Source organism: Macrosteles quadrilineatus, unplaced genomic scaffold (genome assembly GCF_028750875.1).
Source record: "Macrosteles quadrilineatus isolate MER2022 unplaced genomic scaffold, UCM_ALF_1.0 Scaffold_8__2_contigs__length_117827958, whole genome shotgun sequence".
Taxonomy (NCBI): domain Eukaryota; kingdom Metazoa; phylum Arthropoda; class Insecta; order Hemiptera; family Cicadellidae; genus Macrosteles; species Macrosteles quadrilineatus.
In genome coordinates this window covers 81,895,584-81,916,143 of record NW_026542601.1, presented here as the reverse complement: position 1 = coordinate 81,916,143, position 20,560 = coordinate 81,895,584, and the positions used below count along the sequence as shown (strand labels likewise).

Here is a 20,560-nt window from a genome sequence, read left to right as displayed (position 1 = left end):
AAATAAATTAATGTGTTGCATTGTCCATTTAAAGTTACATCATAGTAAATTAAAATTCCACCGAAACTTAAACAATAAAAGCCGAAATTAGTTATAAAGAAAACACGAGTTTCCTTTATATATCTTTTACAATCGAAATAAACATACTGAGCCACGGCTCGGTCCCCCGGTACTTTTCATTTTAAATATTCAAATAAAGTAGATTATTTTAAATGTTTTATGAAACGTGACATGGCAAATTTCCACGGATCTTTTTTTGTAGACTACTACTTTTTTATTTTTTGGTCAGGTAAGTTTAAAAACAGTGGATTCTGTATACAAAAAGTAAAATGTTCTAAATCATATTTTTTTATTTTTGGCTTATGTACGTAATTTAAATTGTACGAGAGGGGCTTCCCACCGGGTTGCGCCGTGCGGGCATATTTTGATCCAGTGGCGGGTGTTTGGTGTTTTGAATAAGAATACTGAATTGCTCGTTTTAAGATCGTATCATTACAAATCCTATCATTTTAAGATTTGCTTACACTTACGAGAAATGCATTTTCCATTTGTAAATTTCTCAGGTACAAATTTTATGAAATAACGTACATTATTGCGTTGTTTGACAACAAGTAGCTGGGGACCGAGCTTTGTTCGGGAAACTTTATCACTACACAACACTTTTGAGAGTATTCCTTGGTCAATGTAATTCTATCCCAAAAATAATAATTTGCGGTATTTTTTTCTTGATATTTAACTTCTATTCAAATAATAATATCATAGTTAAGTTTACTGAAATGATGAGATAGAAGAGTTTCTAAAAATTTGTTTGGTTCCCCTAAATGGCCCAAACTATAGAAATTACCCATTATTTTTCACGCTGAATTCAAAGAAGGCTATTAGCAGTATGAAAATCTTCCCACCTTCCTTCCTTTGAAGTATTAGTCAATGCAAGAACTTGGACTCGCTCCAAAACCAGAACCGAAACGTTTAATTTACCCTTAATTTTTCAAATGTAATAAGTTACAATTTTCTGGAAACTCAGGACACTTTCTGACTGAAAACAATTACGGTTGATCCTTGTTGGTGAGTACCAAAAAGGAACCTTAGGTATAAACATGGTTGTATATCCAAGTTTGGTTGTCCTTGATATTGCACTATTTCATTGACACTGACAAATTAGGGCTAGGCTGCACTATAAGTTACTTGGGAGTTTATTTGATATCTAGTCCTAAGCTTATAGCCATCTTAAGGCAAACATAACCAAAACCTATAAATATAAGTGATATAAATATAAACACTCATCCTCTGTAGGCCTAAAGCTACCTATATATATTTTTTGGGTTAGGATTAGTACTTTTTTGAGAGAGTGTCATTATGTACTGAGCACACTTAGATGATATAGGGTATCAGTGATTTATGAAATTATTTATTTATAAAAAGCAACCTAACGGAGTTACCTTAATGATGCACCCAGTATTTAATACAAAAATTAAAGCTTATGCCTATGTATATTAGTTTTAAAACGGAGTAGAATAAGGCACGTATAATCTAGATTAGGCATTGATTAGTGTTTATAAACTAAACATTGATGAACCACTAAGTCAAGCTAGACTAAACTGAGCTCTGAAAGCATCCATCTCAAAACGGCCACAACTTATGAACAGATCCTAGAATTTGATTTATTTTAAACTTTATTTTTCTGAAATATATAGCTAAACTGTCCAGTGCAATCATCCCACACTGCAAATAGCAACACTCAAACTTAGTTAGGTAAGCTAGTGGTAGGTTACAACTAATTATTATCCCTGTGACCGATTCAGTGTAACATCTGACATCAGTCAGAATCAGACGACATTATTGACAACGACACGACTCGATAACTGACGAAAAGAGTAATTTAGTGATAATAATTATTATAAAAAGCGTTGGTAGGTTACAGCTAATTATTATCCCTGTGACCGATTCAGTGTAACATCTGACATCAGTCAGAATCAGACGACATTATTGACAACGACACGACTCGATAACTGACGAAAAGAGTGATTTAGTGATTATAATTATTATAAAAAGCGTTAAAAAAAAAATAAAATGTATCGCACGTTTATATTGGCAAAAGTATTAAATAAACAGTAATACAGCTGAGGATAATGTAAGAATAGTCTTTTAATGGATTAGAAACTCATTACTCTGGAAAGTTTTATAATGTAATACAAATTCTTATACATCAAACTATTTAATGAAGTGGAGCAAAGTCGAGTCGTCCTCTTTCTCTCTGTCTCTAGTTGACAAAATTGTATGTCAGAAGCTAATACACATCAGAAGTACAACAGTTACCTCGGAAAGTGCTTCAAGAGCTTTCTGCGCATGCGCAAGCTGAGGTGCCCGTGTACAGAACGCCGAGTTATGTATTAAAATGTAAACAAACGACAATAATGGCGGAATGTTTTCTCATAAGGCCCATGTTAAATTTTCAAAAGTTTGTACTCATATTATGGCGAAAATAGAATATAAACGGGCTATACCACTGGTCTAGAACTTATTTTTGACCCAGAACTTAGTTATTCCGTAAAAATAAACGTTTTTGTTACTGCGGACTTGCATTTGCTATTTTATATTCAGGTCGGATTTATTTAAAACTAAACATAACTAACTCATTCGTGGTCCAAAAATCCCCCTCTTCCAAGTAAGGCTATAACGGCACATTGCAAAACGAGAAAGTTGAAATTCTCAGAAGTCATCTGAATGTTCCTCTACCTCTGCGCGCATCCCTTGCAGTGATTCAATGGTGTCAGATTCAGACCAGCTTGTCGAGCAACTCTGTCGAGTGCTTGAAACTGTGCAAATGTAGTATTCTTCTATAGAAATAAAATTACAGTTTTGTCTGTCCATTGCGTAGAATCATGCAGTTTTTGGTTATATTTACGTTTCTAGGCTATGAAGGCTCAAACGAGTCTCATCTCAATTTCTGTCTGTCTGTCTTTCTGTCATTCTGTCTGTACCGACAAAATGTAAATTTACGCTGCCTACTCCGAGAAAACTATATTACCGATTATGATTCAAATCTTTTTCCTGCATTCACTGGATTGGTTATAGTGAGTTTGGCTATTAAAATATGGCCTCGCTACTTTGGAAATAAAATAACGAACCATCAAATTCTGCAGGTTTGCTTCGGCGGTGGTATTTCACTGTTAGTAGGGTAGTGATTAATATTAAAAAAGTATCACATTTTAAAACTTATCTTGCCTGCTATAGTTGGTAGATAATCAAAAATAGGATTTTTCAAGATATGTTTGGCCTACAGGATGTTTTAGCGAATTGTATCAATCAGTTTATTCGTAAACTAAATTTACTCCCATGTGCCTATGGGAGTTTTGGTTTTTCTTTTACGAGTTCGTTTGGCTCTTCCACCCGACCGATTTTCATGATTGAAGCCTCAAATTGAAGGTATGCACGCAGAGATTTCACATCAAGCATCGGCATATTGATATTTATTTATTTAATAATGGTATTTATTTCAATACAGCGGGGCAGCATAGGTCCTCTAGTCTTATATATATATGTATTTTAAAAAATTGGTTTTTATTTTCCGAGTTCGTTTGGCTCTACCGATTTTCATGATTGAGGTCTTATGTTTAAGGAATGCTCTCACAGATTTCACATAAAGTATCGGCAATATTTATCTAATGTATTACTCCACCAAAAATATATATTTGATTTTTTTTTTTTAATTTCGACTTCGATTTAAGATGCATTTCACCAGTTACAATTTTATCTAATCCTATATATTTTGGTCTAAGAATCTTCAGTGAAATACCGGCTTTAATTTTAGCTATTAGTTATTGAAATCGGACGAGTTTCAAGCAAACACAAGATGAATAATTAAAATAAAACTTATATTTCATAAGGGTTTTCTATGGTTAAAATCAATAGTTCCACTATTATTTATGTTTTAGATTTAAAATAATCCGTGAATTATATTAATTTGAGCTATTAATCTTTGGCTTTAATTTTAACTATTAATCTTTTGAAACAGTTAAGTCCAAGATACTGTATTACTCTATAAAAAATCTTAAATTTGACATAAATCGAAGGCATATCTTTTAGTGGAGACCTAGGTTTCTACGTCAAAACGTTATCGTCAGTCCTGTTGTATCATACATTTGACTATTTCTAGGATATGCTAAGTTATTTTAAAACTGCGTAGCAGCACGAGTCCGCTAGTTTTGTTTAAATTTCAAATCACACTTAATTTTATATAGTTAACCCTCTATCTAGTATTTGTCCAAAAAAGGACACGAAAAGTTGACGTGTGGGATAGCAATGTCATGTTTTACATTTCGGACATTGGACAAAACAATTAAATATTGTAACCAGCAAACGGCCTCAAACCGTAAAAAAAATCAACGCTGGAGGACACGTATTGAGAACATTTGGTTTTTCTTTATATTTACGGTATAATATAGTATAAAACATCTACCATATCCATAATAATGTTATACCATTGCACCTAAACAGCTGAAAAAATCAAATCACCAAAGATTCGCACAATATGACAAATCTATATATATAAAATCCAATGTATGTTTGTATGTTTGTATATTTGTATGTTTGTATATTTGTATGTTTGTCCTTTATGGACTCCGAAACCGCTCGACAGATTGTAATGAAACCTTCAGGCATTATTAAACATTATTCAAGGATGGTTTGTGTGAAGTTTGGTGCAGATCCGTCAAAAGGGCTCCGCCCCAGTGGCTCTGGAGTTTCCCATGTTAACCTTATGAGTACTCATATTTAAATGGAATTAAAGAATCTTAACAGCTGGTTCAACTAAACTATCTGATTCTGTGATGTTCAATAGCATTAAAAAGTTAATAGGTTTACCAACAGGGTGCAGCACTATATTTTTTTTAATTTATGATAACAGCTAACTTGCAACCAAAAGGTGAGTGAGCGTAGCGAACGAACTTCAACAGCTAATTAGCAACCAAATGGTGAGTGAGCGTAGCGAACGAACTTTAACCAGGACATGATTGGAGCGATGCGAACGAGATCATCTTGAAAATTAAACGTAACGGTACTTTCTTTCCATCGGTCTGTCTTAGGGGAAACCTATAACTTAGGCGATACGAAGTTCGCCGGGTCAGCTAGTTATTTATAAATCAAAAACAGTATATTTTCTGTGCCAGTAGTTAAAGCGTGATTGAACTTCAAACAAACAAACAAACACACAAACTTTCACATTTATAATATTAGTAAGATAAGATGTATTAATTAAATATTAATTACTACCTGTGTGCCCGTTCTACGCACGGGGATCCGCTAGTGGTCAGTTGAAACCTTCCTAAATAAAGAAAAACTATTGGTTTGCATATTTTCAGATATGCTGGCCAAACTATTATATACAAACAAATACAGTATCTGACAGTTTCAAGTAAAAAAAATGCGTAATAGATCTATGAGGGGGGAACACTTCCACATCTGTTGGCACAAACAACTAAATGAGTAATATTGATTATTCGATTGTTTAATTCGATATATCGTTTGGTTAATTAGGTTAGGTTAACCTTACCTAACTAACCAAACGATATATAGTTAAAATACTATACCTCAACCTCGCCATTAAACATTCAGGTTGGAAATTTCACTATCAAAGGTGCTCTTGTCCTGTCCGTACGGAACACTGAGTAATATGCGCTACCAACTTACGAATAATTGTTTAAGCCTACGAACCCAAGAGATGGATAATTGGTCTGTTGGACGTATGGTCCAGCGAGCAGCACATAGCGTTGAGAAGACACATTAGAAATACGATTTGAGCATAATCCGTAAACCTCTGTTACAATCACCCACTGCAGTTGTCTCTAAACACTTTACACAACCACCATTGAGGTGCCGTCAACGAGTTGAAACCTTATATGTAAGCTATTGGTAACGCTTATGTAAAAAATGTAAGTTTCTCAGGCATATAGAACACTGAGTCAATGTCTTTTCCCCGGTTATCAACCCAAAACTCAATAGAAATTGTATACACAAAGAAGCTCTATTTTCATTTACGGTTACCCTACACATTATTGCACTTGCGATTAATTAAATCCGTTATGTAAGGAAAAACGGTTTTAATCCAACTTGGTTTGGATTTGCTTTTGAAACTTGATCTGAAATGATTGCGGTATTTGTAAACAATATTCAATGTAAACATATCAGTGACAGCTAGAAAAAAATAATCTTGATCCGAATAGCTGTTCGCTATTTCATATGATGATTATGTAATAAACATTGTGAGAAAACTTGACAAAAATCGCACATAATTGGGTTTTAAACGTCCGTAAGTTTTTTTACAAAGTAGTGAGGCCATATTTTAATAGCTAAAGACACTTTCGCCAATCCAGTGAATACATTAAAATGATTCGAGGATCTTGATAGGTACTCTCGTTTTTCAGGAGAAGGCCGCGTAAAATGGCCTTTGGACCGTGACAGACGGAAGATAGACAACAACGGAATTGAGATAATAATTGATGATTGAGATAATAACGGAATTGAGATAAAACTTTTTCGGATTCTTGAATGTTTGAAACGTAAAAATAATCTAAAAATTGATGATTCTGAGCAATGTACAGACAAAACTCTAATTTTATTTATATAGATTAGTACCTGTGGTGATTTTTATTAGAAATTTATTGAAGTAAATAAACAGCAAATTAAAAAACCATCCGACCAGTGTTTTTATTTAAAAAGTACGTAGGCCTATTTGATTGGCTTTGTTTTGTGAACTAAAATATCTATTTCCTGATCTATTTTTAGTTCCTGGTTTCGAAACATAATTTGGCAAAACAATTATTTATTCATTAAACAACTTGATCGAAAAATAATTTCGAAACATTGGAGGACAATTAAAAAACTTTTGAATTCTAATAAACCTAGCTGCCGTACCTGTGTTTTACATCGGAGAGGATTTTGAAGAGAAAAAGTTTGATACACGTCACATATTTCAAATCCCACTCCAAACACGTCATGTTAATACGTTTACTTCCTTAAATTAAGAAAGTCACAATCTCCAATTAACAGGCCCGTAGCAAAATTTAAAAGTTTCACAAATCGAATCGTTTCTACCTTTTGGACCGCAAAATCAAAGCACTGCATTGACAGCATTTACAGCTGACTTCGTTAAACATTCTGTTATCTACATTCTTCAAAAATGTAAACATTGTGAAACTTTGGAATCCCATGGGGCGTAACTCAAAGAAAACACGTTAAATGTAAACGGTATATTTGTTAACCAGGTACAGGGCTACCTCTTGAATTGATATAGATAATAAATCGAAAAATAAAGAAATATAAGTTGATTGATTATTCGCTCTTACAAAAGGGTAAACAATCAAGGAACATGATTTAGTTAAGTAACCACACATCACTGAGTCTATATCTTCATTCTTTCTTGTAAAAATCGCTTTGATTGTGGCTATATAAAATAGGGAAGTAAGATTTCACTGTACAACGAGCTCAAAAAGCTCGAGAACCAGCAATAAGATGGAAATAACCGGCAGAACCTTTAACCATCCACTGGCTCGCTAGTCGCTACCCCAGGTCGGTCGGTACCGTAGCCGGGTAGCCCATCAATGGAACCCGTTAGGCCCGCCACGACCTCTCGCCGCAAGAGAGACAAGAATTTTGCCTTGTTCCACGCGCCTTTGATTGTTTGAGGCGGGAAAACTATTTGTGTGCTACGACCCGCGCAACACAGGATATTGTTTTCGTATTGGTTGGCCTTTTTCCAAGTTGACCGTGACGGTTAACTTGTTTTATGGACTCCCTTGGAGAATAATTCAAAACTACAAAGAACATTTCTAATCCCACAGTATACTAGCTATTTAAATTATAAACACTTTGGTGTTTGAAATATATTTTTGGACGATAAATTTTGCAGCTATTTGAAATCATCCAAGATGGCCGCTTGCCTCCAAGGACTCAACAATAGGCCTAATTGTGTGACTATAAAGCAATAACTTCCCACCTTGCGCTTGCGAATTAGTTCGGTACATATTTGTATCCACAGTTGCCAGGACGACTATTAAGACGACCAAAGATTACATTGACATTTAGGTATTTAATGTGTAGAATAGTAATTGTTAAGTAATCTGGAAGACAGCTAATAAAAATGAAGTGCGAAAGATGGGTTATGAGAGTGCTCAATGCCTGAAGCATAATCCGTTTGTTTGAGGTGCGAATTTTCAAGCTTGTAGAACAAATAAATATCACAAAGTAGAAGGGCAGGGGTGAAAGTGACTGAAGTGACGGGATACCCGGTGGATTTTCAGTGACTGGATTCCAGTGGTATGCGGTAAAATATATAGTGACTGACTTAGCAGCACAAATTTTACGTGACTGGCTTTCCCATGCAAATGCGGTGGTGACTGCATTAGCATAGCATTTTTTACGTAATTATATTTTAGTATTTTTAAGAAAAAAAGAGATATATACGTTCAGATATGTCTAGGCTTAAGATATTTAACAATATATATTATATATATATCATAGTCTTGAAATATATTGGGGGGTGCAACTGACTGACTTCCAGTGTATATTTTATGTGACTGGCTTCCCGGGCGCGGCCGTGTATATATATATATATATATTTATATATGTGTCCGTTAGCGCGATAACTCGAGCAAAATTGATCCGATTTTGATGAAATTTGGTACAAACGTGTAAACCTACATTTATTTGAACGAGTTCGCGAACCAGCATAATCGGACCATGGGATCAGGGGTTTATGGGGGGTTTTATGGGGTAAAAATGGGTTTTTCTCATTTTTTACCCTAAAAACTTAAAATTTCTAAATTTCTCTCTAGACCATTTTGAAGAGCTTAAAAAAACAAATAATTTAGTATATTGAAGTGTTTTTGAATGTTCATTGACTACGGAGAAAATTTAAAAAATTGTAAATTTAAAATTCCCATGTTATTCTTATGGAGAATAAATAAACTGTTCTAGTTTGCTTGTTTATGGATATATTTTAATCAAATTTGGCAATTTGGTTTATTTCATACTAAGCTATCAATATTTCAATTGAAAAAACACATCTCAACATCTTCCCCGTAGCAGCAAACCTAACTACTCACTAAAATTAATGTTATTTAAATAGGAAATAAATCTGAAAATTTATAGGGAATATTTTAGTAGAAATCAAGCCGGGTAAATGGAAATTCGCTTAGGATGCAGGTTTGCTGCGACGGGGGTATTGTTTGTTTTTAATGTGGAAAATCTCATAAATTAAAATATTTTTGAACTACAATTTTTACAGTAATAGGGGTTGTACTGTTTTGTTTAGAGTTTATTACTTCATGATGGATTAAGCTTGTCATGTGTTCTTTCCACAGAATAAATACACATTTTGTCATTGATTATAGGTGAAGTTTTACAGTAGGGTAATTTAATGTATTGTAACAGTTTTCTATATGTCTAAAACCAAACACTTGCATTATAGATTTACTACTTAGGCCTAACTATTAATGGTGTAACATCTAGTAAATCATTGAGTGTAATTTTTACTTCAGTAAGATCATTGTTGAAATTATATATTACTAGTAGTACAATATACAATGATGATTTAAAACAACAATATCGTAATTATATCATCTAAAAATGATTAAAAATCCAATATATGTTTCCCCTTCGCATAGCATTTTAGTATTACTAACATCTTTGAATATTTAATATTCAATGCCAACATTAAATTGAATAATGTAAAAAGCTGCTTTATTCTAAATATATACATATATATTTTTAGTTTAAAGGTGAATTTTAATACTGAACATAAACGGTATATAACTGCCGATTAATATTGTAAAGTTCAATTTATTATTCAGAAAGTTGTGAAATTTAATTAACTTAAACAACATTATTCTGAAACCTGTGAAATTATAATGATATATATTCATAGACGCCAAACTGTTTACTCCATGAATGAAATAGCTTAGAGTAAAAGTAGTTCTCTCTGTCTTAAGTAGACAACAAAATTGTTGGTCGCAAAACGTAAACAAATAAAAAGAAGAAGAAGGTAGCTCCTAATGTTATTCTTATGGGACAAATTTAAAAATGTTTTTAATGTTTTTATAATTACTACTGAACGGAATCGTCTAGAATTTTAATGAGGTCTTCCCACTGGTGTCATAATTATTTGTGCAAAATTTGAACGCTATAAGTGCAACGGTTCTTGAGTTTTTGATGCGAACACACTCACAGACAAGCAGACAACTTTTCTCTGACTCCGCTATACACGATACATAGATTCGTTCACTTCGTTCACTCATCTATTAATACTTTGATGACAATTACAATTTAAAGATATAGAATCATAAACTTTCATGTTAAAATATTCATCATTGCCAGTTGCTAAATGAATTTTGATTTACAGGCAACATACGATGTTCGCAAGGAAAAACTGAAAAACAGAGATTGCGAAGACGGAGAAATAGTGAGAACTAGAACGTACGACCTTCACATAACCTATGACAAGTACTACCAGACGCCTCGGTTGTGGCTCTTCGGCTACGACGAGGTATGTTTAGAAAATAATTTTCTTTTTGTGTCTGAAGTAGTAGAGCGCAGCTTTGTAAAACCTCACAAAGGTAGGACAAAGGATAGTCAATGCTTCTACTGTACTGAAATGTCTTATAGCCACTGTGAAGAAGCAATTCACAGTAATAAAGTACCGTCTGTTGTAATTCTAAGAGAAAGATTTCTTCTCAACCCACTTTGATTGTTTTAACTAGAATCATGGTTGTGACATGCTTGGGTCTTGCCAGTAGACAAAAGTAAACTATCACAAATCTCTGTATAATTCTATTATTTATTGCCATTGGAGTAGATCTTATGGTGTTACACTGGATGTTGACAAGGTGAAAAGCTGGGCTTTCTTTAATTTGGAGTGCATAATCTATGCTTACATTTAAGATTTTCTTCTGACTCCGAGTGACTGTCCCCCTGAGGAGGTGGCGCATCACTGAATAATGTGTTAATGTCCATTAGCTGTGTTTCAAGTTTAAAAGCTCTACCTTTATTACTTTTTGAAATATTTTACTGTCCCGGGGCTTTTTCTACTCTGTATGAAAGTTTTGTTGTTAAGCCCCCTTGAGACAGGGCCAGTACCAGTAGTGGCGGCCATTAAACTGTCACTGATGACTGACAGCCGTTTCTTTTCAAGTCGAGTGAGCACATCTTTGTATTGTGGTGTCATAGACGGTGCTAGTTGTTAATTCAGAACACGAAATTGCTGTTGGATGTTTCATTGAAAAACTTGAAAGCTAAAAGTGTGTGTTTTGCAAAATTTTATCTGCCTTCCATTTAATTTTTTTTTTTACTTTTGGACTTTTATTTTCATCAAAAATTTAAGTTGCGCACCCAACCTTTCTCACCACTGCCAGCCATGACTGGAGGTGCCCTCTCAGACCCGGCCGGCTCTAGGTCACTTGACTAGCTTAGTAGAGGTAAGGTGGCCATGAGCATATGTTTGCTTTTAGTGGTCACCAATGTGAATCTAGTGGCCTTCTCCGTTTGGAAAACACCCATCAGACGAAACCACACTGGTAGCCGTCAATGGTTTATACTAGTGGCCCCGTCTGCAGAGGGTGACTGCCTGAGCTTTGAAGGGTTGAAATGCATGATTACGTTGTTTGCAGAACCGCAAGCCACTGAAGGTAGAGCAGATGTACGAGGACGTCAGTCAAGACTATGCCAAGAAAACAGTAACTATGGAGTCTCACCCCCACCTGCCTGGACCTCCCATGGCCTCTGTACATCCCTGCAGGTACTCATCAAACACATTCAGTCAAACAACACATTCAAACACTAACACTTTCAGTTCCGGTCCAGTGTTACGATCACCAAAAGAAGATTATGCTTGTCAAATCAAGTACAGTTGTTTGGGCATAGTGATTATGTTTTTCTCTAGTTTAGAAGAGAAAAAAAAGTATACCAGAAACAAACAATAATTTGTAAACACAACAGTTACTAAAAATTTTTAAATTTTTGATAAAGTATCTTATCATGAATGATTCATTAGTTATTAGTTGACATAAAGATCCTAATTAATCATCCAAATACAAGATTGTCTGAAGAAAATATACTTTCTCTTCTTTTTCACATGAGGCCAGTAGTCAGGGCCTTAGATAACCTGAAATACACTAGAGGCAGGTAACTGTCCTGTAACACACCTGCCTAAAGGCCTCGTGTGATCACAGCTTTATGAATCAAATCTGGTAAACTATCTACACATTCCAATATTCTTAACAATTTTTTTTATTCCAGACATGCTGAAGTGATGAAGAAAATAATCCAGACAGTGTTGGAAGGAGGAGGTGAACTGGGCGTTCACATGTATCTCATTATTTTCCTCAAGTTTGTTCAATCAGTTATACCCACCATTGATTATGACCACACTAAGAATTTTACCATGTGATCTATCAAACTTTTGGTATTTTTATATGCTGAAGCACTATGTGTGCATTCCATTAGTCTAAGAATCAAAGTAACCAATACTCTTTAATTCTAGCTTTACCTTTTGTTATCTTGCGTAAAAACGCTTTTAAGTAAACTGTATGTAAACATTTTTTAAAGAATTTTCAGTTTGCATCAGCAGGTAATTCTGTAGTAGGGAATTCTGCTTATTTATTTGAGTTGTAATTGTACTTAAAAGAGTGGTACACATCGAACAAGACTTTGTAATTGCTGTCAGTATACAGGGTGTTCAATAAAGGTCGGGACATTGTGTTTGTGGCGATTCCTTGGGTCAAAATAAGCAAAAAGGTTTATGTAAACATATGTCCTATCTTGTTTCTTTTAAGGTCTGTCTGTCTATGTTTTTTTTTACAAAAATACATCCTTTTAAGGGTTTAAGCTAAAGCGTTGAGATAGATACTAAAAGAAAGGAGAACACCATTTGTATTATTTTGACCCAAGGAGTCACTAGCATACATAAATTATGTCCCACCCTATATTCTGTTACATTACTATTGTATGAACTGATTAAATGTTTGCATATTTATTACTATCAATTTTAGCTCAGTTAATCGATTGACTTCTTTAAGAGCTGTGAAAAAGGTGTACACAAACGTCACAGACCAATGTAAAAGAACTAATTGTGTCTTGTGTGTGCCGCCATAGACAAAAAGAATTAAATATAGACCGTCAGCTGTGCTGCGGTTACCATAGGTTCTGATGCACACCGCTGGGAGCGCCATGTAGTTATGGTGTACACGCTATGTAACTACACGGCACTCCCAGCGGTATGCGCCAGAACCTATGGTAACCAATTTATTATATTAATATCATTTGACAGAGTAAGTTATTCACTTAAAGGGATTTCTTATTAGTCCACACAACCAAGACCAAATAGAGAAAAAGTTCATGTTGTTAAAGGGCCCTTTCCCTACATCTGTACCAAATTTGGCTTATACATGAGTTTTGTCCTCTATTTGGTCTTTTTGCCTGGACTACATGATCTTAAAATATCAGAATTTGATTAAACAATGAGACATTTCCTGCTTAAAGCTCTAATATCCACATCATCTACCCACCAGAATTAGACTGCTTGATAAATAGCCAACGTTTAGTTTATTTATTTTTATCAAATATATTCAGTATTTTGTAACTTTTTTTAATATTATTTTACTATCTTTTATCTTACAATATTAGTAATTATTATTTTATTTCAAATATTGCACTAGCGTTTTAATGATAATAATTATCTACGTCATTATTATTAGTATATACAAATACAACATTAAAATAGTCATACAGTCTTTCAATAATAGTTAAAATCAATGCTATTTTTTATTATTTGCTTGACAATACATATTCAATAATATAATTGCTTGCAACACTTTTTTGGCATAAAAGCGATTTATGCCTTTGCAAATTGTTACATATTGCGAGATTGAAAATTCAGTAATGAAATAAGGGAAATGTTGGTATTGATATTTACAGTGTAGTTTAATTATTTGTGAGACTTAGTGTTGTTTTTAAGATTTTTCTGAATGAATATATATTTACAATTTTCTCATTTTGCTTAGGTATTGATTGTAGGCCTAACGCAAACTAAGAAGTTTTTATTTGTCACAGAAATTTGACAACAATTCTAGTAAATTAAAAAAGTGTGTGCAGTTGGATCTATTACATCGTTTTACAAAGTACTTATGCTGTAGATTCAACACTAACATTGATTTAGCCACATTTGGTGGAAATAAAAAACCCATCCAAATATTGTATCTGCATGAAATTGGGAATCTTATAATGAGTTATTTTATTGTTGGTAAACTTAACTAAGTTTCCAGAAAGGATGTTGACAGATTAATCAAATGTATCAATTATTGAGGTGTCTTAAATGTTGAGTCTTGTGTGTTATCAGTTTGATTTTCATGTTTTTAATAGTGAATGGCATTTAACAAATTATTGCAGACATTTTCAATCAAAATAAGTAAAATAGTATATTATAATTGAAGTAGAGACTGTGAAATGATTTAGAATAGAAGAAATCCCCCTAAGGATTTAAATAATTAACTTTTCGCTACACTACTGTGAAATAACCTGTTTTTGTTACATGTTTAACACCTGCGAAAATGCATAATTACATTGTTTACTACGGCAAAAGAATGTTTACTATCTTTTTTTGGATTTTGTCGACGTAAACAAAAAAAGATTTGTTATTGTTTTGTCAACTGTAAAGAATACATAACCCAAAAATGCTATGAGCTTTGTCATGTTCCTAATTGGATTTAATCCGTCTTTTAATGAAGAATGTAAGTAGTCTTTGTAGTGTAGCGAAATGTACCTTTCAAAACACGAGTGAAAGTGGGTCTACATATTCTCAACCATTTAAAGTTATCGATAAATCTCACACTTCAAACACGGTCTCAAATATGTAATGACCCACCTTTACTCTTGTTATGAAATATACTATATCCCCACATTGAAAACAACTGTTTCCTCTGCAGTATGACAAAATAGTTAATTTCGTCACTAGGGCCCAAAGTGATTCTTTTTGTGCTGAGCTCTAGTTCACAACCAAGATGAAGCCAATGTTGTGAAATGAGCATGGGTTGAAAATAGGCTTTTGACCATGTGATGAACTATAATATACAACATACTACATTGTTGTTTAAGCCAAATAATTCATAGAACGTATTTTTTGTAATTTTTTACCGGTACCTTAAATAGTCAACTAACAAATGATAACCTTCTTGTGTTGCTATTGCAAACAGCTCTTACGTGACGGCATGCCTCTTCATGCACTGCAACTAACTTCCAGCTGTTACGTATCACTTAAGCCGCCATATCTCGGTTAATATTCGTCCAATCTTAAAGATTAAGGTGTCAATCGATTTATAATTCAATTGCCTTAAAAAAGTTATTCTTGTAAAATCAACAGTTTTAGAGTTATTTAAAAAACAAAATTATAAATGGCCGCCATTTTGTTTTATGAATTTGGAAAATTGTCATAAGTTTTTTGTAGTTTTCTCTAGTTTTTATAAATGTCTGTGCAAAGTTTTAATTTTGTATGTTTAAGCACTTTTCAGAAAAAAATTAATAAGTGAAAAAAACAAATGTGAGTAACTAAGGACTTCCGGACAATTTAAATATGATATTTAGATATGTTTATTACCCAGGAACAATGCCCTAAAATATTAGTAGAGAGTTCCGGGACACCCTGTATATGTGATTCCGCCAACACAATAATAATAACACAATCAAATGTTTATAATTACATAGTACCATATTTGTAAGGACTATTTTCAATGGCAAAATCAGCAGAAGAATGTTATACATATAAAAATGTGACTCCAGCTGATTATTTATCTTCATTGGGGGAAAGAGAGATTCTTTAGCCCGCTACGCAAATATTAAAAAATAGCCGTTTTTTCTGTAGTATGACAAAAAAACTTATCCTGACATTCCAGGGTCAGATTGCAAAACACGTTTTAACAATAGTAATGGGAAATGTCTGCAAAAATTTTATAAAATTAACTACATAAATTTGCCATTAACCATCCATGAATTAAAGCTCAGTGTGATTACGGTATTAAATAGTTTATGTTACGATGTAAACGTGTTTGGTATAGTGAGCTATTTTGTTGCACAATTGTTTCCTCATTCAGTTTTACAATAGTCATCACTTGTACAGTTTGTTGTTTTTTTGCTTGTATGTGATAAAGTTGTGATCTTTGAGGTGCCACTGTTTGAATGAAATATATTTAGTTAAACTGCCGCTTGAAAAATGTTTCTTCTGAACCCACTAAACTTTTCCTAAATTTTCTGATGAGATAACCTTACAAATAACTGACTTATATACAAGCACTTGATGTAAATTTAGTTACTTCCAAAAGATCTATAATGTTTTGTTGTGGTACATTAATATTTTAATACAAAAAGTTAGTCATTTCATCAATCGTATTATTCCAACTTTAGATAGGTCCTTGAAACATATCAAAATCCAAAATGAACATTTAGTCAGTGTGATATGCAAGGTTAATTGAAACAGGATTTTAAAAATAGTCAGGTCACCTGCAGTTTCTAGCACATTATCATCTATTTTCAGTTATATTTTATTCTGTAGCTAAAATCAATTGTAGAGAAGAATAAATAAATAAATGATTGTTCAATACTGAATGTAAAAAATAGTGGATATTTTTATATTATGCAAACTTATCAGTCAAGCTAAGTTTCAGATTCGGAATAAATGTAAACTGAATATAAACGTTTATTTGTAATAGCTGGGACATTACATATGTGCACTTTGAACAACACCTTAAAAATGGCCTACCGGTAATGTCTTATGGATACAACACAGTAGACCTACTCTTATTGCATTGATTAAAGCTGTATAAAAAGCTTCTCTATTGCACCATAAGTGGTATAAAAAATAAAGGCAACAATTTTTATTGAATCTGAAATTTAATAAAATGCCTATTCTTTGAAACATTGCCTGAAATGAAGTAAAGTACTGTATCTGTACTTTTTTACTGTCCGTATTATTCCTGAAGATCATGTTGTTTCTTTGCCTGAACCAATTTTTTCCACTGGTGCAATAGACCCTTAGTGTCTTCGAGCATAGGACTTAACATGTTGAAGATTCTTGATATTGTCTCAATGCAAGGAATAACCGCAAAACTCAAGAACTGTACTTGATTTTCAAAAAGCATATCTTTCTTGTCACGATCCATAGTTGGTATTGGCACATATCCCATTTTCTTTTCCATGTCTCCCTGCTGGAAGAATTCTTCATAAACGTCTTCTGTAATTTTTCTACTGATCGGCATCGGCTTGGTTTGGCCTGAAAGATCACAAAGGGTCATGATCAAGCTCATCACGAGTTGTCTATGGCTGGGATCTTTGAAAGTGAATGCTTTCTCATCAGCGATTCTCATCAGCTCCATCCTACACTGGAAGTAAAGAGATAAATCAGTCGCAATAATGTATTTGTAGATGCTAGTCAGAAGTGTGTCATAGATCTCAGGCTTGAGGTAGGAGAACATCGCACATTTTTGTATAATCATCTTAGCCACTGTGAAATGGTGGTTTTCAAGAGGCGAGGAAGCATACAAGCTAGACAGATAGTGTTTGGTCAACTGTACAAAGTTGTTTGTATATCCTCGGTGGTCAAGGTCGTGGCACAAAGCTGCCACCATCAGGCCCTTCCGTTCCAGACCGTTGAAGTTGAAGTGATAGCGAGAAATTATATTGGCCATAGTGTGAGTAACAACAAAGGCGTGTAGGAAATTGTGATATGGATTGGGCCTGTAGCACTTCTGAACAGTTAGAATAAATTTTGGCACATTATTTTGTAACATGAAAGAGTCACCAAGAACTTCATGAAACATACTAATCGTAATTTCAGCCAAACGTGGCATATCATCTGGCGCTGGATACCAGGCAAAAGTGAAAAAGTTTTCTGGTAAAGGTACTGGAGTTCTTTTCTTTTTAAAGGCCTCTTGATCGTGTGTGCACGGTTTAATGTGGTAGTTTAACATATCTTTCACTATATTGTTTTGTATTTCAGCTTTTTTAGCATTATTGTGAGCTTTGTTGTGGTGATATTGGATGGAAAAGAAACTAGAAAAAGTCATCAAAGTTTTTTCATCATCTTTGTTGAAGTTTTCCGCAGAACGCTTATTGATCAACCGTATTGCTCCAAGTACTTCTTTACAGGTACAAAGGATTGGAACACACAACATTGATTTGACAGAGGACTCCATCTCGTGAATTTTATTACCAACAACATTGAAAATCTCCTTTTCCATTAAAACTTTGTAAAGATATGAATCTTGGTTTTTAACAACTTTATTGGTATATTTTTTCACCATAATTTTCATCTCTTCTGATCCCTGTTCGTACTCCTCTACCACACAGTAGTCTTTAGTCATTTTAACTATCAAATAGAAAATGCAATGTTCCGCATCAATGGTTTCTCGAGCAAAGACAACAATATCTGAGAACGCACTCTCTTTGTCAACACGATCACAGTGATAATGAAAACTCAGTTGTTGCAAGCAATATGTCGTCTCATATTGTCTTTCCAGATTATCGTAGATGGCTTTCTGAAGAATGCCTGCTCCCATCCACCCAGTCACAGCGAGGATCATTTGTTCATCTTTCTTCTCAAAAGGAATTGAGAATCCATCACGGTTCAATTCGTAAACAGCGATTAAATCGTCATTGGGTGTTTTTATAGGCACTCCCAAGCCAAATTTGGCTAGGGGATACGGAAAACTTAAGCCTAGGGGAAATCTAGAATCTGAAAGCAAATTTTTTGACACAATAAGTTCCCTTTTAAAAGCAGCATATGCAGCTAATGTTGTGCCTTCTTCAATCTTCAAAATGTCTTGCTTTTCCACACAAAGCTCCTTGGGACAGTAATAAATCTCATTTTTTGCTTGATCTGCTAAATAAACAGAAACATTCCTTGCATTTATGAGGTTCCTCAATGTTTCTCCTGTTTCAACAATGGAAGAGACAAGTTCTGGATTTTGTGTTACATCTGGCACGACAGTAATAACCTGCTCTTTTGACTTTATAGGCACCATTCCTTCACTTTTTGGAGTTTTCTTGACTGATTCCATCTTTTTTTTTTGATCCTTGTGAAGTATTTGGAGGTACGGAGCAAGCGCTCTAAGAGTTGCTTTGTTACTCGTCAAGTGTTTTTTGAAATCTTCCTCATCTTGGGAAAGACCTTCAAGGCTGGTTTTGAAAAGTGTTGCATCCGGGTAACATTGAGGCTCCAGCAAATCTTCTTCCTCTCGAAAGTCAATGCTCCCCTCATTTGTATTACCATACATGTTGTTATTGCTCTTTTCTCTTGCACTTTCCATAATTCTAGCTGATAGATAATTAAATAGTTATTTAAAAGTCTCTAAACTAAATTTAAAACTAAATCAAAAGTATTCTAAAAATATTCTATCGATTTTCAGTTAAAAAAATTGATATTCAACAAATTATTAAAAACATTTGTTTATTTAACAACTTTTGAAGTTATGTTATGAGGATGGTTCCAACTATAATCAGCTGTTTTTACACTTAAACCACATGTTGTTATTATCTAGCTAGAGGATTTGTCATTCTACAGCCCTGTTGCAGCAAACCTGGGTACTCAGCAAAACTGACGGAAGTGCGAGTGATCAACAGGTTTGTAAACCAATCTGATAAGAGTATAAATAAACACATCACAACAGAATCCTATAAACAGTGTTTATTAATATTACGAGTAGAAATATTCTATTTTGTTTTTTGATCATTTACAAATTGATCCTTGACAGATCTTACTTGATATCGGACATGGAACACTCCTCCACGAGATTGCTGGAACTTTTAATTCAAAAAGTTTGTCATCCCTACTTTACAGAAGAAATGTTTTCATTGAACGAGAGTTTTTATGATAACTGTACTGGAGTTTCTATATAAGAAGCGAGTATTTTCCACCAAGTTTTTTTTCAGACAAGTTTGTTGGAAGCTTTCTCCAGTTCTGATCCAAGTTTTACAACTGATAAGACATGATTTAATTCTTAAAGAGCTCATAAAACTGTTTCTAAGATTGATATTGATATTATTATTAATCATTATTATTGTGATGATTATTATTGATATTAATATCATCATAATGTACAGTTGGTTGAATCTTTGTAATTTGTTTAACAACTACCGTAAACATGTTATGTCACTCCAACAAGGACTCCTACAATTGTTTTAAAAGGAATGACATACTGAACTGGAAAGCTTGAAAAATTGAAAGAATATGAGAAAAGGAATATTACCATAATCATCAAACACTTATTGTATGAGATTCTGATTCATTCTACAGCTGCAGGAAAAATCAAATCAGCTGACACATTTTTTTTTTAACTAGAACACACCAAGCCTTGCTCAGTAAAAAATTGTGTTTGATGATTAAAACAATACTAGGTGTACAATGCAGTTGTCTGCTTGCATTATTGAGCGGAGCAAGCATATTATAACAATACTTTGATGGGTTGGGTGCTTAGTAATCAGTCAATGCTGGATCTGTTTCTCATAAATGACTAAATGAGATATC

The 20,560-nt window shown here is 33.8% G+C and overlaps 2 protein-coding genes across 2 annotated transcripts in view; one reads left to right on the top strand and one right to left on the bottom strand.

Moving 5' to 3' along the window:
• Positions 1 to 16,242, top strand: part of LOC128999529 (ubiquitin-like-conjugating enzyme ATG3) — a 28,229-nt gene extending 11,987 nt beyond the window's left edge. Inside the window, exons 5-7 of the mRNA XM_054426097.1 lie at positions 10,397 to 10,540; positions 11,661 to 11,788; positions 12,289 to 16,242. Of these exons, the coding sequence (XP_054282072.1) occupies positions 10,397 to 10,540; positions 11,661 to 11,788; positions 12,289 to 12,439 (423 nt within the window). The 3' untranslated portion in view covers positions 12,440 to 16,242. The remainder of the gene's footprint in view (positions 1 to 10,396; positions 10,541 to 11,660; positions 11,789 to 12,288) is intronic.
• A 764-nt stretch (positions 16,243 to 17,006) lies between these two features.
• LOC129000507 (cAMP and cAMP-inhibited cGMP 3',5'-cyclic phosphodiesterase 10A-like) lies at positions 17,007 to 19,343 on the bottom strand. The gene has a single exon (XM_054427470.1). It carries the CDS (start codon positions 19,341 to 19,343, stop codon positions 17,007 to 17,009), a length of 2,337 nt encoding a protein of 778 aa, XP_054283445.1.
• Positions 19,344 to 20,560: the final 1,217 nt, after the last annotated feature.

Excerpts from the sequence above, each read along its gene's own strand:
- LOC129000507 (XM_054427470.1), bottom strand. The coding sequence starts at position 19,343 with ATGGAAAGTGCAAGAGAAAAGAGCAATAACAACATGTATGGTAATACA.